Source organism: Hydractinia symbiolongicarpus, chromosome 4, assembly GCF_029227915.1.
Source record: "Hydractinia symbiolongicarpus strain clone_291-10 chromosome 4, HSymV2.1, whole genome shotgun sequence".
NCBI classification, from domain to species: domain Eukaryota; kingdom Metazoa; phylum Cnidaria; class Hydrozoa; order Anthoathecata; family Hydractiniidae; genus Hydractinia; species Hydractinia symbiolongicarpus.
Window position 1 is genome coordinate 19565002 of NC_079878.1, and position 22312 is coordinate 19587313.

At 34.4% G+C, this 22312-nt stretch overlaps 1 protein-coding gene across 1 annotated transcript; it reads right to left on the bottom strand.

The window, feature by feature from the left end:
* Positions 1–1600: 1600 nt before the first annotated feature.
* Positions 1601–11577, bottom strand: LOC130641689 (thioredoxin-related transmembrane protein 1-like). The gene is made up of 9 exons (XM_057448604.1): positions 11415–11577; positions 5166–5284; positions 3439–3484; positions 2910–3038; positions 2731–2776; positions 2551–2652; positions 2362–2472; positions 1929–1988; positions 1601–1737 (listed from the first exon to the last, which is right to left on the bottom strand). The coding sequence occupies exons 1-9, from the start codon at positions 11546–11548 to the stop codon at positions 1708–1710; spliced, it is 777 nt and encodes a 258-aa protein (XP_057304587.1). The 5' UTR covers positions 11549–11577; the 3' UTR covers positions 1601–1707.
* Between the last annotated feature and the right edge of the window lie 10735 nt (positions 11578–22312).

A 22312-nucleotide genomic window follows, 5' to 3' on the forward strand; every position in this document is an offset into this window, starting at 1 on the left:
AGAATTGGGAGCCGCAGACGAACCCACTACACTACGTGCGGCAATATGTTAGTGATGAACTCAGATAGTTTATCCGGATGGTGTGTATACATATAGGTGAATATTTATCATAGCACATCCGTAATTCATTCTCAACAGAGAATGCTTCACCCCGATCAGACCTCTGATCATGACGGGCGGCATTCTCTGATCATGACTGGTAAGTCTCTAATTTACTATGTTAACTTAATAAATCTATATGTTTTCTGAAGTCACTTTTTTGATTAAAAATGTTCGCTAAATAATTGTTTGCTTATTACATGGAGCTGCAAGGAGTTTGAGCAGAATTTTGCCGGGTAAAAGGAAATGTTCGGTGCTCAAAGGTGACCGTTACTAGAAAGAAAAAATACAATTTTTCCCTGCGGGGCCAAGGAGGAGGAAACTCAAGTCGACACATTTTTTGTTAATATAAGGTGCAAAAAAAGCCTATAGGGAAGACAGTGTTCTATAAAAATCGCGATGTTTGGATCATTCCGATTAACAACATGATACTAGATATTCTTGTTGGGGGTAAGGACTTTTCGGTCTTTCTCGGGTCTATTTTTTTTTTGTAAATGTAACTTCCCATTTATCGGTGTTAAGGGAAGAACAGTATTAGAATCCGTAATATCTAATTCAGCAGGCAACCTTAGCGCGAGTTTTGTTTTTACTGGCATATCTTCTTTCGCGCACTTATTACGGGCAAGCGATACCCTGATATTACACTTCCTTCATGTAAATGTTCATATAAAATTTTTCAATAGCTTTATCAATCTTCGATTTACACCAGAATTTTTTTTAGTATTGCTATTAATTATATAACTACGTCTCAGAGAAAATATCCTAAATCTTATTACTCGTTTTCTTCCAGATTCGCACAACAAATTTGCGTGCGATTAAATGCGCAAAAAACAGTATAAAGAAATTACGCGTGCGCGAATATTTTATAAATTAGGTATTCTCTTCAACTGCAATATACATTTTATTTTTGCTAAAACCACTTATCAGCAGAGAATAATCGCAATTCGTGCAATGCGCAAAATATAAACTGGACAAATTTATCTGTTAAAAACTAATCAGGGAAAAACGACATGAATTTTTTTTTAATAACCTCAAATAGTAAAAAACATTACAAGAGTCCATTGTAGGATTGGAAAATTATGAGGAAAATAGTTTTTTTACTTTAAAAATAAAGTAACTTCCTGTGAAAAGATAGAAAAGATAGGCGTAGAAGAGCCCTGGGGATGAGGTAAGCTTAGTATAGTAAATCCAGGGAAAGCAAGTCATTTGTTTCAAAAACCATTCCTTATAAACAATAAATTTTCAGAATTAGTATTATCAAATCCCGCATGTTTTTTATGACAAGCTTTTTACTGCTAAAGGAAAAATAGTGTAAGACGCGCTTCTAACATATATCCTTCGTCGGATTTCTTTCTTCTGTGCTGCAAAATATCCAGCTTTATAATATCGCAGCTACTACATATGGTAGACATGAAATGAATTCAAAAAACTCTTCTAAGCCCAGCGAGGAGTTATCGCGATAATTTATTTAGTGGAATGGACTGATCAAACACGAAATAAAAAGGGAAAAAAAACAACTTAATTTAATTCAATAAAAACTGTAAAACAACTACAACTAGTACAAAATACCTCCCTACGTTCAAATATAAAACCTAAAAATAGTTGGTTTTATTTTTCATCGTCGCCCGCGGTGTTCACCTAGAATGTATATTAACGAATAACAAAAATATACAAAAATAGATACTCAGAGAAGCGACACCCGTAGTCAAATTTACGAAAATTTGCTGAAGTAGCTCGCCAAAAATTTAAATGTTTACTGGGCCTTTAAGACAGCATCTCTGCCTCTGACCTTTCCCTTTTTTGCTTAGGTAACAAAAGTATGAACTTACTTTTCGTTGACGCACTTCATTTTTTACTTCGGATTTTTCTTCCTCTTTTTTCTCTTCTTTCTAAAAAGACATAACTCACATTAAAACATGTAATTGGTTCAATATCATTACACGTGTGAGTTTGCATAGAATATTCGTATTTTTCCGGATGTCCCGGACACTGATTCTTCTCGCACCCCTGTTGAAACGCTGCATGTGCATAGTCAGCAAATGAACATATAAAAACAACAGAAAACGTCAGCAGAGAAAACAGAAGAAAATGAAAACAGTTCCAATCGACAGGTATTCGACTGTAAAGAAATTTGTTTATGTGACCAAATAAACGCACGGTTGGGAATTTTTATCGATCTTTAACCAGTAGCTGAACAAAAGAATGCATGCAGTTGACGCAATTAAATAAACATCTCAATAATTTACATCTGCGATTACACACCTCGTTCTCACTGTCAGCTCCTTCATTTACGACATCGTCAGTTTTCTTATCATGTTGGACAGGTGGTATAGTGGGTTCACCCCACACCCAATCTGATATTACAACTAACAGCTAAAATTAACCCAATTATAAATTTTAAGAACGCAGAAACTCAATGCTAAAAAACAATTCACCAATCAGAAAACTTACAATTCCCAACAGCAACCCAACAATTATCACAGCTAAACCAAACAACACAAAAGATATCCATCCAGGTAGACCATAGTCATTGTGCAAGGATTCGTGGAAATTCTAAAATGAAGATATATTGGATCAATGATGAATAGAATCTTCATGAGCTAAACAGTCAAGATATAACTTTAGACATACCTTTAATTCGATTGATAGGGAGAACAATTTACTAATACCGCCCATTCTAAAACATTACAGTACAAGAATTTTAATATAGCAAAAAAAAGACATAATGAGAGGTCGATCCCCCTAAAAAAACAAAAACAATAATAATAATAATAATAATAATAATAATAATAATAATAGCAACAACATACATAGCTGACGTCGGAGACGACCAAGACGAACCCGGGGCTATCTCTTTCCACTCTTCGTCGTTAATGAACTTTTGCAAGTCACTCAACGATCTTGCAGATTTATACTGACGGAACTCTCCATCTTTTACACTAAAACAGTAAGGTGGAAAGCTGTTCATATACAGTTAAAACGAAAGCTGCTGCAGCGAGCATTTGACAAAAGCAGTTTAAAGACTTCAAAAACATTTAGATAGTTAAAAAATCCGCTGTTTAAAAAGGGGATTTAAATTTTCTGATGCGTACATTCCGCAAAAATTAATGAAAGAACGTGAGTTATTCCGCAAAAATTAATGAATGAACGTGAGTTATTACGCTAAAATAAACTTATACAATTCACTAAAGTATAACTTTTATAAACTTTCACAAAAAGAACCTAAATACGCGAAAATTATAAGAATAGATGGTGCAAAGCATTGCATTTCACAGATGAGAATAGATGTTGAATTTGATAGAGGAGAAGTTAGGTAACTTAACACTTGAAATCACTTACTGGTATATAGTTGGTAGTGATGTTACCATAAATCTTCCATTTAAAGCTGGAAATCAGAATTATATAATACTATCATTTTCCAGCGTGATTCAGTTAGCCTAACTACAACAATAGCAACAACATCAACAATAAAAACATTTGGAAATACAAACTAGGCACAATACTTATAATGGTAGAATCTTTCTTTCTGTCTCAATTTTATGTTTCTTTATGTTTCCCCTTTCTTCCCTTTATGTTTCCATAAAAGTATTTTTATGTCCACCTGAAACATGTATTAAAAATACTTTAACCCTATTCAGCATGGGAGGGAGGGGATCCCCCTAGCCATACAGAGTCCCAAGAGACCAGTCTAAATAGAATTAAGGGCAGAAACTAATTTTTGAACATGGGCTTTTCAACCGACTACCCCCATACTGAGCTTCCCAAAAGACCAGCGTAAAGAGTTGCCACTCATATTTTAAATGAAAATTTCACGCTATTCAGGCTTTTTTGAAGATAAACACAAATGTTCAAGGGTTTTTTTAAAAACCAAGTACAACAAAGTACAACAAAAAATAAATCTCTAATAAATCTTTACCGATAACCAGGGGAGGGGAGAAGATATATTAATTATGTGTACGTTAGCATGTTTTATTTTATTTGTTTATGGCTATTTCAGGCCTATCAATAAGAAAATAACACCAGAGCAATAAATCGCTCCCCCAAGGTTACAATAATTTAGACTGGGCGAGCAATCTGAATAAATAGAATAAGATTATAAACGCATATTTTATCACAAAGTCTTTTTTATTTATTTTATTTTATCTTTTTTATATATTTTGGTTGTTTTACTGTAAGAAATAAGAAAAAGAACATTGATTTCCATGTGAGATGAATTGATATTGCTCAGCTAGAAAAACCTTTTTGGAATTGGGGGAGCAATTAATGGCTCAGCTAGTTTCTCGTTCATCAGAATTGGGCGAGCCTTTGCGTGAGCAAGAGTAAATGCTCTCCCCTTATTGATAGGCCTGCCATTTGATACTATACTGGTTGATTTCGACAAGTAATTGTTTATAATGTTCGCTAGATGTGTAAAAAAATGACCACCTTTTAATTGTTAGTTTGCTAACCTCTCGTTTCTTTTTGCTTTGGTATTCATTGGTGAATTCAAACAAGTGTCCAAATAATAACGTTTTTTCTTAATTTTTGTAGAGAGGAAGGGGCGAATTACCCAGCAGATTTCCTTCCTTTTTTTTAGCTGATTAAGAGGCAGCAACAAAATTACTAGACAGCAACCACATAAACGGTTTGCTATTTTGTATCTATGTTCCAGGTACTTAACAGATTCAGCTATGGATGACCCTCCTTTCATTGTCAATAATATAGATAGTCTAACCAATTAAGTACTGGATAAAAGTTACATTTTTAAAAGACAAAATACAAAAATATATGGCTTGTCAGGTTAGTAATCTCAGGATTTTCCATGTTTTTCAGGCACCTTAATTAAATTCCAGTCTATTCAAGGTTTTTCAGGTATTCCAGGCTCAGTGTGAACCCTGGAATAGACTTAAGGGCAGAAACGTTAGTGATTTCTGGTAATTTTCTTAAAATAGCCTGTTTAAAGTTAATACAGAAGCTTAAAGTTATACAAAATATAAGTTTGCAAACGTTTTTTATGCTGCACTCATGCTAAAAACTGTCATTTGCGAAAATTTGTGGCCTAAGCAATTTGTAATTTAAAGTTATACCTGGTTGATCTACTACATTAACACTGCCTACAGAAACATGACCACTTTGATGACTCCATTGTGCTAATTCACTCCATGTATCCTCCAATGCTCGACAGGCTGGACACCAGGGTGCATAGCTATAAACAAAAAAGACTTTTACAATATACTTTGTTATTATTATCCTTATTTATCTGGGAAATGTTGTGTGCTGTAAAAAAAATTCCAACACCCAAGATTCTTGCTGTATACTGGAAAAATTTTTACAAACAATCGCTTTCAAACCAAGGGGACCAGGATTACGCCACATCTTGCGCTCTCTGCTTATCACAGAAACTATCCACTCCTCCGAAGACCATCAGTTTGCAGGGTTACATGTAAGTTGGCCTTTATTTTTTGAATGCCTCTTGTGGTAAAACTGATTAAATGCAATTAATATCAATGGAAATCAGTAATACGGGGCAGTCAAATTATTCAAAAAAAAACAACAACAACTAATTAGCGTTTAAATTAACGAACCATGAATCGCAATTCGCAATAATTTTTTTTATTTTTCGCATATCAAATTTACCTACTCAACATAAAATTTGCACATCGAAACTTAATGTCTAAAAAGATATCACATCATATAAAGATAATAGCAACAATAATATGTTATAACATAACAATAATATCATTCCTTTCTTAAACAGTCAAGATTACTGCCCAGTCTCACTACCGTACAACATAACACTTCCTACTCAGGCCTCATGCAACCTACCTTCCTTTAACCTCATTTCTCAAGACTCTGCTAGTCAACAAAGTTAATATAACCCTCAAAACCTATCCTGCAAGTAACACTTCTTTCAACAGCTAAAACAACACTAAATTTGTTCTAAAAGCATTAAAATGTGATCATATAGAGCTTAAACAACACCATATTTTGTTTAAAAACCATCAAAACGCAGTTGTATGGAGCTTAAACAACGTCGTGCACAGATGCGCAGATCAGTTGTAATATTTATTTGTTTCCGAAGACAGCTTTTCCCCACTTTTGCTTTTCTGATGGTGCACATCTGAATTAACCAGTTTGTAGTGAGATTTAAGTTGTAATTACTGATGTTTCAATATCAAATGTAATATTTTTTTTCAAAGAAGTATATTTTGAGCCTGATTATGTGTTTTTCATAAGCATATTTCAATAAATCTTTTTTGTTATTAAGCATTAACAAAAAAAAACATGTCTTTAAACTTTCATTTTGTGCACTCTCTTGTGTTTGTAGAATGGCAAAAATTATGTTGTTCAAAAATACATTTTAGTAAATATAGAAGGGTGCGTATATTAAATATTATTTTCAAAGTATATAATTAGGTTATCAACATGGCGCTGTAGATTAGTGGTTATAGCTCTTGTACTCTGTGCGGGAGACCGGGGTTCGTTTCCTCTTGACAGTGATTCAACATGGGCGAGTGAATGTTAGCATAGCCCCGGGTTGACCCAAGCCATGTGAGGGAAATTGGGAAGATGGCACAATGTGTGGGCCGTCGGATGTTGCCGGGAGTTGTCTAGTAGAGCGCGGGCCCTAATTGGGTCTACGTAGCTCAAAAATGAGCATTAAATACTCTAGGACTATCCATCTAAGCCATGGCCCCTCCTGGAAATAATAGACAGGGTATATCCCTCGATATTTGTGAGGCTAGCCATGTAAAATATGCACATCTATCATCTATGGTTTTTGCTTTTTTATGCTGTTCTGTTGCATAGTGGGGCAACAATGTTATTAGCTAAGCCATTTCGTAATATTTTAAGTGGACGAACAACGCACGCCTCACACAATATTTAAAGTAAATTAAATTACGGAATAATAATAATAATAATAATAATAATAATAATAATAATAATAATAATAATAATAATAATAATAATAATAATAATAATAATAATAATAATAATAATAATAATAATAATAATAATAATAATAATAATAATAATAATAATAATAATAATAATAATAATAATAATAATAATAATAAATATTTAAAGTGGCTAGCCCAGAAAATCACAAAAACCTATAGTTAGTGGATTGTTTCCACTGGGGGTCACTAGAACAAAAAAGAAACAAAAAATGATAAACCTTAGACTGCCTCAGCTCAATCAAACATAGTAACATAATCTGTGAAAATTGAAAAGAAAAAGAATAAAAAACAAAAATTAAAAAGTTAAAAAGTGATCTCCATTAGAATTTGCCAAATACATTAGAGATGGAAGTCTTAAACGAAAGCAGACTTCCATCACAGGTCACTTGGTCTGGAAGATTATTCCACACTTTTGCAGCTCTAAATGGGAAGGCTTTTTTGCCAAATTCCGTGTTGACCAAGGGAAGTGTGAACCTGTTTTTTGAAGCTCCTCTTGTTTGATGATTATGACAGTTTTTTGTCAAAAGGAATTTTGAGCGCATGTAATCAGGAGGAATGTGATTCATGGCTTTGAAAACTAATATGGCATCGTTTTTGATAAGTAAATTATTCATTGAATATTCCCTCTCTTTCCCAAGAAAGGTACGGACACATTTTAATCGTTTTTCTAGTTTTTCCAATCTACCTTGGGTGGCACAAGCCCATGCCGAGGAGCAGTAGTTGAAATATGGCATGACAAGTGCATTAATTAAAAGGTTTTTTGTGTGAGGTTTATTACCTCACACAAAAAACCTTTTAATTAATGGTGCTTAGCTCTCGTTGAGGTCGGACGTATCTAAAACGCTCCAGTCTTGGCGCGCTAAGTCGAAGAAAGAAAAAAGAAGACTAAAGCTTGAAGAGCTCCTGCTTTGACAGCTAAGTCCTTTTTGATTTATTATATATTGTACTGCCTTCTTTACTTCATTTATATCTTTTCATTTCTTTAATTTGTTGTTTTGTAAGTTTTTAAATTATTGTTTTTGTTAATAAATTGTTTTTGCCCCAGTCAGTTTTTTATCCATCTATCATTTAATATGGTAGCTTTGCTGTGTTGTGGGTTCCTGCTGCTCCTTCTGTGTAACATCGTAAGGAAATGGGCTTGCCTCAGATCCTTCAAACATAGTTTTGGAAGAGCACATAACCGTAGAATGATCTCTCTACGACTTAAAAATAACTTTACTCAGGTAGGAAACCCCACATTTACGCTAAAACTGATTTTTGTGTTCGTTGTATTTTTGAGCAATACAATACCTTCGTTCAAAAGTAGCTCACCCAACAACAACGAAATGAGTCGAGTAGATAGGAGTTTCTTTTCTATCTCTTCACTTGATGCCTGCAATAGAGTTTCTGAAAGCCAGCTCACTCTCCAATTAAAATTAATGGCTTTATCAAAACTTAAGCCAAGCAGGCACAAGTATTTCTATTTTTTAATCCTCTTGTCAGGGGACATCTGCCTCAACCCAGGTCCTGTTAAGTATCCCTGTTCTTCATGCTTAAAACCTGTGGCAAAAACACACAAAGCACTTTTTTGTGACAAGTGTGGATTATGAGCTCATAAAAAATGTGAGCGTATTTCTGATAAAAAATATCAACAATTTATGAAGATTCCTGAAGATAAACTGTTTTTCGTTTGCAGTCCCTGTCTTTCTCGTAATTTGCCCTTTGCTAATGAGGAGTCATTTGGTGACGAAATTCCAGACAACATCAATATTACTATTGATGAAAACTTTGATTTTGAGGCAATCAGAAATGGGAAGGGCTTAAAATGGCCCATCCCAACATTAATGGTCTGTCATCCAAACTAGACTATGTTAAACTTCTGCCACATCAAACAAAACTTGATGTATTCTCCATCTGTAAAACCAAAATTGATGACACAATCACTGACAATGACGTTAAAATTGATGGCTATGTTTGTTATAGGAATGATCGGAATAGACGAGGTGGGGGTGTTCTAATTTTTGTTAATGAAAACTTGGATAGCCACCTTTTGAAACACCTTTACTTCGAAAATGTTGAATCACTATGGGTGAAAGTGTGCCTGAAAAAAACTAAACCTATTTACGTGTGTGGGGTTTACAGGCCACCTGGAGGTAGTGATTTGCAGAGTACCGAAAACCTGTGTACTCATTTTAAACAGTGTTTTAACAAGCTCCCAAAAGAAAAAGAAGTTTTTATCTTGGGAGATTTTAACTGTAACATGCTTTCAAAATATGCTCTTTCCTCCAAAATAAAGGAATTATGCTCCACTCTTTTCCTAAAACAACATATTACGGAGCCAACTCGTGTTACTGAAAAAAGTAGCACTCTTATAGACTTGATACTTTCTAACAGTTCTTGTATTTCTAAAACTGGTGTCATGGATTTAGGCATCAGTGATCACAATTTAGTTTATGTGATCAGAAAATTCAAAAGGCCAAAATTTGAACCTAAAACATGCAAGGTTTGTAGCTACAAGAACTTCAGTGAAGAGGCTTTTCTGAAGGACCTCAGGAATTTAGACTGGTCATATTTTAATAATTATGATGACCTTGATGAAAAAATGTGAGAAACTGAAAAAAAAATGTTAAAACAGTGGCTGACAAACATGCCCCTTTCAAAACACATAGATTTTCTGGCCATGTTGAGGCATGGGTCACTGATGAATTAATAATAGCCATCAAAGAAAGAGACTTCTTGAAACGGAAAGCATCAAAAACAAAATCCATCATAGAGTGGGAAGCTTTCAAACAAAAAAGGAACCAGGTAATAGGTCTCAAAAATCGACTTAAAAACGAGTATTATAATGACGTTTTGCAGGACTTTCAAAAATGGCCAAAACAACTTTGGAAAACCCTAAAAAAACTGGTTCCTGATAAGTCAGGCAATACTACCTCGATAAAACGAGTAGGCCAAAACGATGGTACAGAAACTTCTCACCCAAAAGAAATTTCCAACACATTCAATTCATTTTTTGTCAGTGTTGGTGCCAAACTAGCCTCTAAATTTTCTTCTGACACTACTAATGTTAATCCACCTGTTAGCGGACACGATTTTCGGTGGGCTCGTATTGAGACCAAAAGTGTCGAAAAAATAATTAGTTCACTAAAACTTAATAAAGCTACAGGCTTGGACGGAATTGGTTCACGACTGCTAAAAGCAGGTTCGTCAGTTTTAAGTATTTATTTATCAAGTCTTTTCAACAAATCTTTATTTACTGGTTATGTACCTAAATGTTGGAAGACTAAAAGGGTCTTGCCTATTTTTAAAAGTGGCAATAAAACAGATCCTACTAATTATCGGCCTATCTCCATTTTGTTAATTCCTATGAAAATTTTTGAAAAGTTAGTGCATGAGCAAATGTCTCATTTTATTTCTGAGCACAACTTCCTGAATGACAGACAGTCCGGATTTCGAAAACTCTTTTCCACAGAAACTGCAGTAGTCGATGTCTCTGATTTTATTCTTACTGAGCTCGACCAACATAACTTTGTTTGTGCTGTGCTCATTGACCTTAAAAAAGCTTTTGACACTGTTGATCATAAAATTTTGTTAAAAAAACTATGGTGTTTTGGCATCAGAGATGCTGCCTTTGACTGGTTCGAGTCCTACTTAACGGGCCGAATGCAGCTGACTCTTGTAAACGACACAGGATCAGATCTGCTTCCTGAGGACGCTTTTAGGGTGCAGCAGGAATCTGTGTTGGGGCCCCTGCTCTTTCTTTTGTATATTGATGACTTAAAATCTGTCATCAATTCAAACTACCACCATCTATATGCAGATGATACAATAATTATTTCATCTCATAAAAACTTGGATACCCTTGTCTCCCAGGTCGAGTTAGAACTTTCGCAAGTCAAACTCTGGCTGAATAATAACAAAATGACTATTAATACGGACAAAACTGAAACAATCTTTTTCGGCAACCACAGCCAGTTAAAAAAAGTTGAGAACAAAACTATCAACTATATGGGTATTCCTTTGAAGAGGAGCGAAAAAGTTAAATATCTTGGGGTAACATTTGATCAAAAAATGCAATTGGAAAAAACACATCACGGAATTAAGATGCATAGCTATAATCCACAGAATTAGGACGTTTTTGACGGTTTCTTTTTCACTTATCCCTCCTGCGCAAATGCCCACCTTATTCATCAGCATTTTTGCAAAATTGTTTTTAGGGATGGCTTATAGTCAAAACCATGAAGTTATGTGGTGAGCGGAGTTGGTAGATCGTCGCTGGGCTGTTTGTTAGAAAATCACGTAACTAGGACGGTATACATACGCTAGCTAGCTAAAGCTTAATTAAACTGCCAGGAAAAGCAAGCTTTACAAGGCAAAAACAATTTTTTTACTCACAATTTAACAAGCCATTCACCTTCCAACATATTAGTCCAATTATTGTCCGTAAACTCGACATCGTTACAAGAGAGATAGCTAACAAAGAATTGTAAAAAGAAAAATATTATAGCGAGACGCGATGCAGACGCCATTATAACTCGAACTAATACTCCACACTAGGTGCGACAATATACTATGTGAAAGCCCATGGCACGCCAATTTTGCCATAATTACCAAACAGATTTCTTGAAACAAAGTTGCCGTTTCCCCAGGCATCTTGTATCTTTCCTGACATCGGGACGACCTCGCCGTATAAAATCAATATACAAAGGGTTGCGGAGAAGCAACAGGTTCCTTATGTTAGCAAGCGAAATATTATACTCGACAATCAAGAATTTATTTTTTTAGCAATTTTAAAGCCCCCAAGCAACCTCGTCCCCAGGGCTCTTTTTCAATTTTTATAATGGTTTGTCTCCTCTAGGTTTTAATATTACAATGAGAGTCGAGGTAAAGAACACTTCTTTTCCGTGCGAGTTATTAAAAATCGTGAATCCGTATAAACGCATTAGTTTTTCAGCAAGTGCAAACGGCATACACGTTGCGAATTTTTTTCTGGAAAACACTATAAAGAAAAATCCTAAGGTTTTTCCTACATAAGTGCTTTTTTCTGTTTTCCATGTATTTGGTTTTTGAACTATTTACTCTATCTCATATTGACTGAACAATTGTTTGGCTAATAAGCACTTATTAAACAGTTTGCAGAATAAGCATTCTGTTACCCAGAGCTATTTGTGATAAATATCGAAAATTATTTTTTTATCAGATCAACAACAAAACATTAAGAACAGTGCACAGCATACACTGATCCGCAATACAGCATCTTTAAATTTGCTAAATTAAACATCGTTTCGAGTTGGATTTCTTTGTTACGTTTCATCAGATAAAGTCTACAACAAATATAAATGACATTGTAATTGCTTTTTTGCTAAACTAAGTTAAACAAAAGAAAGAAAGTGCGTATAAGAAAAGAGAGTTTTAAACTTATCTTTACCGGCGGCGAACTATTTATTACTATAAGAAGCCATCGTTTGTAGGTACTATTGAGAAAGCTGTTCGTATTAAAACGCGAAGGAGCTGTAGCGTGATTTTTTTTTCAAGGTGAAAAATTATTAAAAAGCATTTCTAAGCAGTACAAGAGAAGAAACCATGAATTGATACTGATTACAAGAAAATATTTCAATAGCTGGCAAAGTTCAATAACTAGAAAAGTAGCTAGCTAGCACACCCAGCAAACTATTTCAAGATAGACCAAATAGAAAGAAAATGAACTTGTTTTCAATTGGCAGGTTAATTTGCAGCTTTATGCATTTGGAGAACAGTCAAGAGCAATATGCAAGCGGTTTGTCTGCGCTGCGTATGAAAGGAATGAAAACAAACTCGCCACACATATTTGTGACGCAATACGCCGAACTCGCGTAGCTCTGCAATGTTATATAAAAAACTTTAGTTTATTGAGATAAATCCATTAAATATTACACTCAGAAAAACTGTGCCTTTGAGGGTCGCGTGACGAGGCCTCCTTCCAGGGCCATGTTCGTATCGCCGTCCTGGGGTCAGGAAAGATACAAGATGACCTGGGGACGAGGTTAATAAGGTATATAAAAAATATAGCCAATATGTTTAATAACCGTCTTAGCGCCCTATAAAACCCGACCATCCCATATCGACTCTGCATAGAAATTATACTCCACGCACTTCAGAAGAAGCATCTTCCACGCGGGAATGTTTACTTCACGGTCGTGTGAATGAGTTGGTCCGAACTGGCTGGATATTAGTCTAGAAATCTGCAAAAATAACACAGTTGTATAGCGTATGTCTTGGTATATTTAGTCTTTTCAAAACGTTCTGTGAATACATAAATGATACTTTTGTTTCTTCTTGTGTGACCGTGACAATATGATGGTTTTAACTAATACGCCAAATAAAATTTTGAAGTTATCATTTCAAATAAATTGTTAATATGCGTAATCAAGGATGTGGTTAAAAGAAATTTAAATGCCCAGGAACGTTTGGAGATATAGTCATTATTAATCCTGTAGTTACACTTTCTTACTTCTTTTGGTCAATAAACATTTACGATAATTCAATTGTAGCTACATGCGTTCCTACGGCTCTCCATCGTTTTACAATATCGGAAAAAAGGAGGTAAAAATCGTGTTTTTATGAGAGTTTGTTAGAGACGAAAGCGTGTTTTCTCCTGTTCTTTAACTTCCGTCGTATCAATTTCTTTCAAATTTTCAGGAAACGTTAATAATAATAAGATACAACTTATGTGTACTTTTCATTAAAACGAAACGCGGCAAGAAAAGTTTCACGAAAAAACGTGTTTTCTCATTGATGAACTCTTATAAAAGTGTGATGTTTACCTCCTCTGATCGCTAAATAAGCTGCAATGGAGTGTTAGTTTTACCAAATTATCGTAAAGTTGTATTAAATAATTTTGCACCATGCAGAAGCAGTAAGGATGCTTCAAGTGTGCCCATAAGTTGCATATGCCATAACAAGTGCAGGCGTTTTCAACAATTTCAGCATTTTGAAAAAAAATGAAGTGTTTCTCGAAAAAACCTGCATATAGACCCGAACAAAAATACTCAAAGATTCACCACAAATGATTCGAAAGACTATAAAAATAAAAATAAGCTTACAATGTGGTAGCAAAGTTCTTAAAAGTTTTTGATGGTTTTGATAAGATTTACTTGATAAATAACTTATATATATTTGAATTTATTAACTTCTTTCTCTTCAAGCACCTTCTTCCAACTGTCGTCGGCATGTTATGTTACAAGGACTTGCATTTTGGGTATCCTTCGGGCAAGTGCGGGCGGTTTGGAGGACAACCGGCAATTTAATTAGAAAAGTACGTACCCTCTTAGGATGCTCTCAGCTTCTGAAAGTTGCTGGGTAAAGTGCGGTTGTAAGGTGGTATGAAACATTTCCTACCTAGACATGGGTTCATCATAGATACTTCTATACTTTTAAAACCAAGGTTTAAAACCAAGCCTTCAATGATTTTCCAAACATACAGTACTGTGAAAAAGTTTGTTAACATCATGGTTCGTGTTTATTTCATGTTACGCACGAACCACAATAGCCCATGATGCATATTTTTTAACAATCGTGGACCTCACGATCATGTTTCGTGGACTACTCGAACAAAAATTAAACATTACACCGTGGTGTCCACGATAGATAACTTCTATTGTAAAACAACAAAGACCGTATTAGTTTATCAATTAAATCAAAACCCAACGGCAAAAAAATAAGTTAACACTTGTTGTTTTAATTCGTTGTCATAAAGCTTGTCATATAATAGATTTTAATCGTTCGTGAATCAAAATGCGATCTTGAAAAACATTTCTATACCCGCTTATCGTTTATAAACTTTTAAAATGTGATCTAAAAAAACATTTCTATTGCCGCTTTTCGTTTTTAAACTTTGAAAATGCGATCTTAAAAAACATTTCTATCGCCACTATTCGTTTATAAAATTTTAAAATGCGATCTTAAAAAACATTTCTATCGACGCTATTCGATTTAAACTTTTAAAACGCGATCTAAAAAACATTTCTATCGTCGCTTTTCGTTTATAAACTTTTTAACTTCGATCTAAAAAAACATTTTTATTGCCGCTATTTGTTTTTAAACTTTTAAAACGCAATCTAAAAAACATTTCTATCGTCGCTTTTCGTTTATAAACTTTTATAATGGAATCTAAAAAAACATTTCTATCGTCGCTTTTCGTTTATAAACTTTTAAAATGCCATCTTTAAAAACATTTCTATCGCCGCTTTTCATTTATAAACTTTTAAAATGCGATCTAAAAAAACATTTCTATCGGCGCATTTCGTTTATAAACTTTTTAACTTCGATCTAAAAAAACATTTTTATCGCCGCATTTCGTTTATAAACTTTTTAACTTCGATCTAAAAAAGCATTTCTGTCGCTGCATTTCTTTCTTAAACTTTAAAATGCGATCTAAAAAAACATTTCTATCGTCGCTTTTCGTTTATAAACTTTTAAAATGCAATCTAAAAAAACATTTCTATCATCGCTTTTCGTTTTTAAACTTTTAAAATGCAATCTAAAAAAGCATTTCTATCGGCGCAGACAAATTTAACTTTTCTAGACAAATGACATTTCGTAAAAATGCAATTGCGTACATGATGAAAAATTATACACCAAGCAAAAACTACGAATATGCTTTTTTAGCTTGATAAAACCTGAAACAAACAAATTAACTTTAATGAAAAAACCTTTTTGAAAAAAAAAAATTTAAATTATACTAGTTATAAAAATCTTGGAGCTCGCAAAAATAATCGTGGGACACACGATCCTTAATGGAGATAATAATATTAGCGTGGTGGCCACGATAGAATGTTTGAATGTTTGTTATACATAAAGACCACGATTTTATCGTGGTTCATGTGCACCACGCTCGTTACACGAACACGACAGTACTGTAGATAACTCTGTACAGTTCATGGTGTCTTTGAAGTGATTATAAGTTGTATTTTTACTGTATCCCAATGATCAAAGATGTATACACCTTTAATTTTGGTGTATAAAGTACCACTGAATCAATTTACCTTGTTGAATGAGGCCAGCAGTGGTTGGGCACCAAAGCTGTGAGCAATATGAGGAAACACAATGCTTTTCCATAGGGTTTAAAAATTCTTGATACGCGATCGTAAGAAGCGAAAACATCGCCATAGATCGTATAAAAATTATCAAAACACGATTGTATAAAGCTAAAACATCGTCGTAGATTGTTTAAAAATTATCAAAACGCGTTTGTAAGAAGCGGACACTTTGCTGTGGATCGTTTTAAAACCCATAAAAAAGGGATATTAGATAGTGAAAACGTTGACGTAATTTGCTTAAGAATATGAAAGTCGCCGTAGTTTTTTTAAAAACTATCAAAACGGGATCAAGTATGGCCATAGTTGGTTTCGAAACTACATAGTTTTATCACCCCATTCAATGAAAGTCTTGTGCATATTTCAGTGAGGGCTGTCGAAGTGAGAAAGGAATGTCTAAAAATAGTTTCAAGCAATATATTTATCATGTTTTTAATTGTTTTTTAATTGTTTTGGGAGAACAATTTGCTTCAGAATTCGTTCGTCGAAAAAGTTTTTTCTGCATTCATTTCAAAATAGTTTCGGAATCGTTTCCCATTCGCTTCCACTTTGTATCATTTTTAAGCTTACAGTTTAAAATAAAATTCAATCGTTTCACAATCGTTTCAAATCATTTCACCTTTATTTCATAAAATGATCTGTGGCAATTTAAAAATAAGATGATATGATCTCGAAACATTCCTAATCGTTTCAATTCGTATACAATGTGAAACAATTGTGTAGATGGTCCCTTACATTGATTATTTGTTCTCGTAATTACAGCAATTTAGCACTTTGTACTTGCCAGAAATAAATAAATATGGCAACCATACCACAACGAAAGCAAAATTAGCAAGACGTGTACTATACGTGAACTAGCTTGCAAAATAACAGCCTAAATGAGTTTTGCTTTATTGTAATACCATACAAGCTTGCCAAGGTTCTTTAGCCCATTTATTTTAGCATATGGAAAAATATATAATTAAACCTTGCCCTGACATGCCTTAAGCTCAAAAAGAGACTAATTGTCAGACTACATAAGAAGAAATGTTTTTTTTTAAAAAAAAACATTGCAAAAACTTGAAGTGCATATTCCTTCAGTCCTTCACCAAAAACACAAAAAAACAGGAACACAAAAAAGCAGAAACTGATTTTTTGCTAGGAATTTGTTGTTCGTTGTTTGTTGTTCGAGGCAACTGAATGGGCAGGGGTGATGCAGCCCCCTCTCTCTTCCCTCTTAAACTTTTTTCCATAACTTTTTATGGGCTGATAGTCACACCTTAAAAACCATATATATACACAAATGTGTGGCATGTTGAATAGTCAGTAAATTTCACAAACCCATGTCTCAAATAAAAAGTCCTTTGAAATAAAAATCATGCACATTTTATTTTTCGTTTGATTGATCAGCTATGTGAGAACATATGCAGAATTATTTTTTTTTTAAATAATATCTTTCGTAAAGAACTTTATGCAGAATTTTTTTGATTTTTTTTAAAAAATAATCGTTCGTAGAAAACTTTTGTTTCACTTTGCAGAGAGAAGACATCTGTTCTTACTATAACGGTATGTTTTAGCCGCTACTTAAATATCACGTAACAGGATCACGTGCCACTAAAAAAGACTGAAGCTCAGTCCTGGTCATATGAATTTTAGCAGACAGACCTTAAAATTAGTGTCGGCATTCGGCACTGCGGACGTGATTGCCGACGTAAAATGAGAAAATACCGTAGTTCCGTGGGCAAAAAAATTGCCGACGTAATTTTGTTGTGAAATTTTTAAAAACAACAACTCATTTTACGGATCCGATTGAACATGTGACATTTTTGTCAGGATTTGTGTGACCGTGATATTCAATTCGTAATAATAATAATTGAAAAATTGTATATCGTATTAAAAAGAAGTCCGGAAGTTCTCTCTCCCTAACGACACAGCAGGCAATAAGTCAGCCCTGCCCTCGGTTTTGTGAGGAGAGATGTTCTGTGAAGACTCTATAAATTGAGTCTCCTGTACAGTTTTGCTTCATGGTGAACTGTGCTGGTGACAAGCATTTTCGAAACATGTCACCGGCGACTTCTGCGATATACAACCTAATGATGCCCTAACCTAACAGGTGTTATTACACAATGCAACCTATTTAATTTCTAAAAATAATTCATTTTTAAACGCACATGTTTTTCATTCAAATTCCGAACTTTAAGTCATTTTTGTCTTTGATTATTAGTATAGTAAATAATTACTTTATACAAAAGACATTTCAAGTGCGCAATATTGAAGTGACTAAAGTGTTTTTGGTGCGTGATTGAAAACGCTGCTCCATTGTTGCAGGAGACCAGGACTGGAGCTAGAATGAAAATTTGTAACAAAGAAGAAGGTTGAAGATAGCCAAGATGGCGGTTGAGCGAGAAGAAAAAAATATTTAAAAAGCTATTTCTGGAGTTACATGAAGTTAGTCCAACCTGTAAAAGTACCTTGGGTCCCTTTAAGTGGAGTAAAAAGCACTGTAAAGGATTTATTGACATTTGTGTGTTTTTGTAAGGAAAACATCAAGAGACCTAGTGAAAAATTAGATGTATCAACCCACATAATTGCACATAGGCAGGTTTTGTTTTAAAATTATTTTAGTTTTTACTGCAGCCATGTGTTACAAAAAAATTAATATAAAAAGAACTTCTTAATAAATTAAATTATGCTTCAACAAATGTTCTTTTTAATATTATTCCAGCATCCCGTTGAGCATTATTATCAACCGCATTATGGTTTGTGAGAAATTTCCTAAAGGTACTGTCTGGTAGAAAATCAAGTACTTCTTGTATGTTGTATCATATTTCAAAAATAACGAAAATTGCTCTCTTATACCTTGAGTATTCTCCAGTTCGTGATACTCTGCATTTGGTTATGTTTCCTTCGCCATGCTTACTTTCAATTTGGCGTGCTCTTGTGACGCGGTTGAGGCCTGGGCAAAAAGTTTAATATGCGCAATTATGCAACTGACGTTGTTACAGAGAACTCTCTTTTTTTCACGAGTTAACATGGCTTCTAATAGCATTCCCACAGTAATACAGTAATTAGCTTCCAATTTGAGCTGGAAATTCCATTGGGTGAACGAAGAGTTCCATCTTATGATGACAATGAAAATGATTACGTACCACCGCTAGAAACGCCCCCTAATAAACTCAGATGTAAAAAATTGGTGTTCGTGTGAGAATTGTTGTCTGATGCCTACGGAAACAGAATGCTTATGTTGCCATGATGTAGATGCAATTAAATATTTCAAGTTGCAAGGTAAAATATTTCATTTAGTATTTTACAAAAGCACAGAGAATCTGTGCTTATTCACAAACTTTATTTTCATTGACCACGAAGACTTCCGTCCTGTCGTTTTATTAAAAAGTGCGTTGTGTTAGTCAAGTTAGTCCTATATCAACCTGAGGTGGTCACGACCCTTGGAGTCTGGAAACTAAAGTGTACTGTATTTGCTAATAACATATTTACAATATTCAACTAATCAAAATTTGACCATAAGTATTTCTTTTTCATAGGTCTTACAGATATGCTGCTTATAGGCAATTTTGTGCACAATAGATTGGGAAAGAGTGTGAGACGAGTAATACCATCATGTGGTGTGTTGAGGATACAACTGTTTAAGATTGTTTACTATGTTTACTACTGTTATATTTTAGATTAGTTTTTAATTGTGTTGTATGACTGGGGGTTTTATCTATCTCAGTAAATAAATTGAAGTTAACAGTGGTAGCAGAGGATGAGTCACAATTACAAGATACCCCCAGTCTTTAATGACAAGAAGCCATATAATCGCTATGTTGATGAATTGAAAGCATGGACATTATTAACAGATTTAGAGAAGCAGAAGCAAGGCATCGCAGTGGCCTTATCTTTACCAGAAGAAGATTCAACACAAGTAAGAGATAAAGTGTTCAGTGAGATTAGTATTGCTGATTTGAATAAAGAAGATGGAATAGACACTTTGATAGCGTTTATGGACAACTTGTTTAAGAAAGATGAATTAACTGATATGTATGAACATTACACAAACTTTGATCGTTATAAAAGAAAAAGTGATGAAACTATGGAGTCGTATATAATAGAATTTGAAAAGTTGTACAATAAAACAAAGAAATTTGATATGGCATTACCAGAAAGTGTTTTAGCATTCAAATTACTTGATGGAGCTTGTTTAAAACATTCGGACAGACAGCTTGTACTTACTGGTGTAAACTATGAAGAAGTAAATACTATGTTTAAACAAATGAAAAGTGCATTAAAAAAGTTTTTCGGAGAACAATCATTACCTACTAATAGCAATGAAAGCATAAAAGTTGAACCATCTATTACTAAAACTGAACCTGTATTTATTACTGGAACTCATGGAAATTCAGTTAGACCTCGAAATGAACGTTTCAGATATGGTAACAGAAATAATTATGAACGAAACAATCAACGACCATTACGTAAAAGAAATAATCCACTTGATGAAAAGGGTGAACCACTTAGATGTCACATTTGTCAGTCAGTTATGCACTTTGCACGGTTTTGTCCTCATGGGAATAAAACCTTTGACAAGCCAGTGTTCCAAGCAAGCGATGAAAATGATATGGTGGAAAAAGCAGTTCTTTTTACGGGCGCAGTAATTGAAGATAAAAGTGTTTTATTGTCAGAAGCTCTTAACTGTGCTGTACTAGATAGTGCTTGTTCAGCAACTGTTACTGGAGAAGATTGGCTTAAGTGTTATTTGGATTCACTAACAACAGAGCAAAAGTGTAAAATACAACGATCTCCCAGTGACACTGTTTTTCGATTCGGTGGTGGGGAAAGATTAAAATCCAATGGCAAAGTTAAAATACCATGTAATATGGCTGGGAAGGAATGTGAAATTGTGACAGACATAGTTGAATGTGATATACCTCTTCTTCTTAGTAAAACAGCTATGAAGAAAGCGGACATGAAATTAGATCTGGTAAACGACACTGCTGAAATATTTGGTACATTAGTTGATTTGCAGAATACAACATCAGGCCATTATTGCGTACCCTTGAAAGAGGATGAAGTCTGTTTATCCAACTCAATATTGATAAATGAGTCGTTTAAAGAAAAAGAAAAGAAAGTTGTAAAATTGCACAAGCAATTTGGACATCCCACTGCAAAACGGTTAGCAAGTTTGTTGGTTGATGCAAAACTATATGATGAAGACTGTAAGAGAATCCTGGATCAAATTGAACAGGACTGTGAAACATGCAAGAAGTTTAAACGGACACCACCTAGACCAGTGGTCTCACTGCCATTAGCTACTGATTTCAATCAGTGTGTTGTAATGGATCTTAAAGAATGGGTAAAAAGTAAAATATGGTTATTTTACCTCATTGATGCAGCTACTCGATTCACTTTAGCTACAGTAATTCGAAGCAAATTACCTTCTGTTATTATTGACAAAACCATGCAGTTGTGGATTGGCAATGGATTTGGTGTTCCTGGACGCTTATTAGCAGACAATGGAGGAGAATTTGCTAATGAAGAGTACCGGGATATGTGTGATAACCTAAATATTGAAGTTTTAAACACAGCAGCTTGTAGTCCATGGCAAAATGGATTGTGTGAAAGGAACCATGCAATTGTAGATGATTGTTTGAGAAAGATTCTTGATGAAAACCCAAAATTATCGTTGGAAGTTGGTTTGGTCTGGGCACTTAATGCCAAGAATTCCTTGCATATGAATTCTGGTTATAGTTCCTATCAATTAGTTTTCGGACGGAATCCGAATTTGCCATCAGTGTTAAATGCAAATCCACCAGCTTTAGAGGGTGTAACCGTATCACATGTGTTTGCAAAGCATATTAATGCCCTTCATAATGCACGTAAAGCATTTATTGAAGCTGAAGCTTCAGAAAGAGTTAGAAGAGCTTTGCGTCATCAGATTCGAAGTACTAACACACAGTATTACACTGGAGAGAAAGTCTACTATAAACGTGATGATTCACCAAAGTGGAGGGGTCCTGCTAAAGTTATTGGTCAAGACGGCAAGGTTGTTTTGTCCGGCAAGGCAGTGTGTATGTCAGAGTCCCACCTTGTCGATTAGTTAAAGTGGGTCAAGAATTTTCTGGCTCTAATCAGAACAAACTTGACAATACAGATCTTAAAGAGAACAAGGATGTAGGTGATCATCAATCAGAAGTAGTGATTGATTTAGAGGTTGAAGAGTCAAATGCTACACCTGTGCAACAA

Coding starts and splice junctions, on each gene's coding strand:
- LOC130641689 (XM_057448604.1), bottom strand. CDS start 11,548: ATGGCGTCTGCATCGCGTCTCGCTATAATATTTTTCTTTTTACAATTC. Junction 2,777..2,909: donor TCGTCTCCGACGTCAGCTAT/GTATGTTGTTGC, acceptor GTAATGTTTTAG/AATGGGCGGTATTAGTAAAT. Junction 1,738..1,928: donor ATGAAGTGCGTCAACGAAAA/GTAAGTTCATAC, acceptor TATACATTCTAG/GTGAACACCGCGGGCGACGA.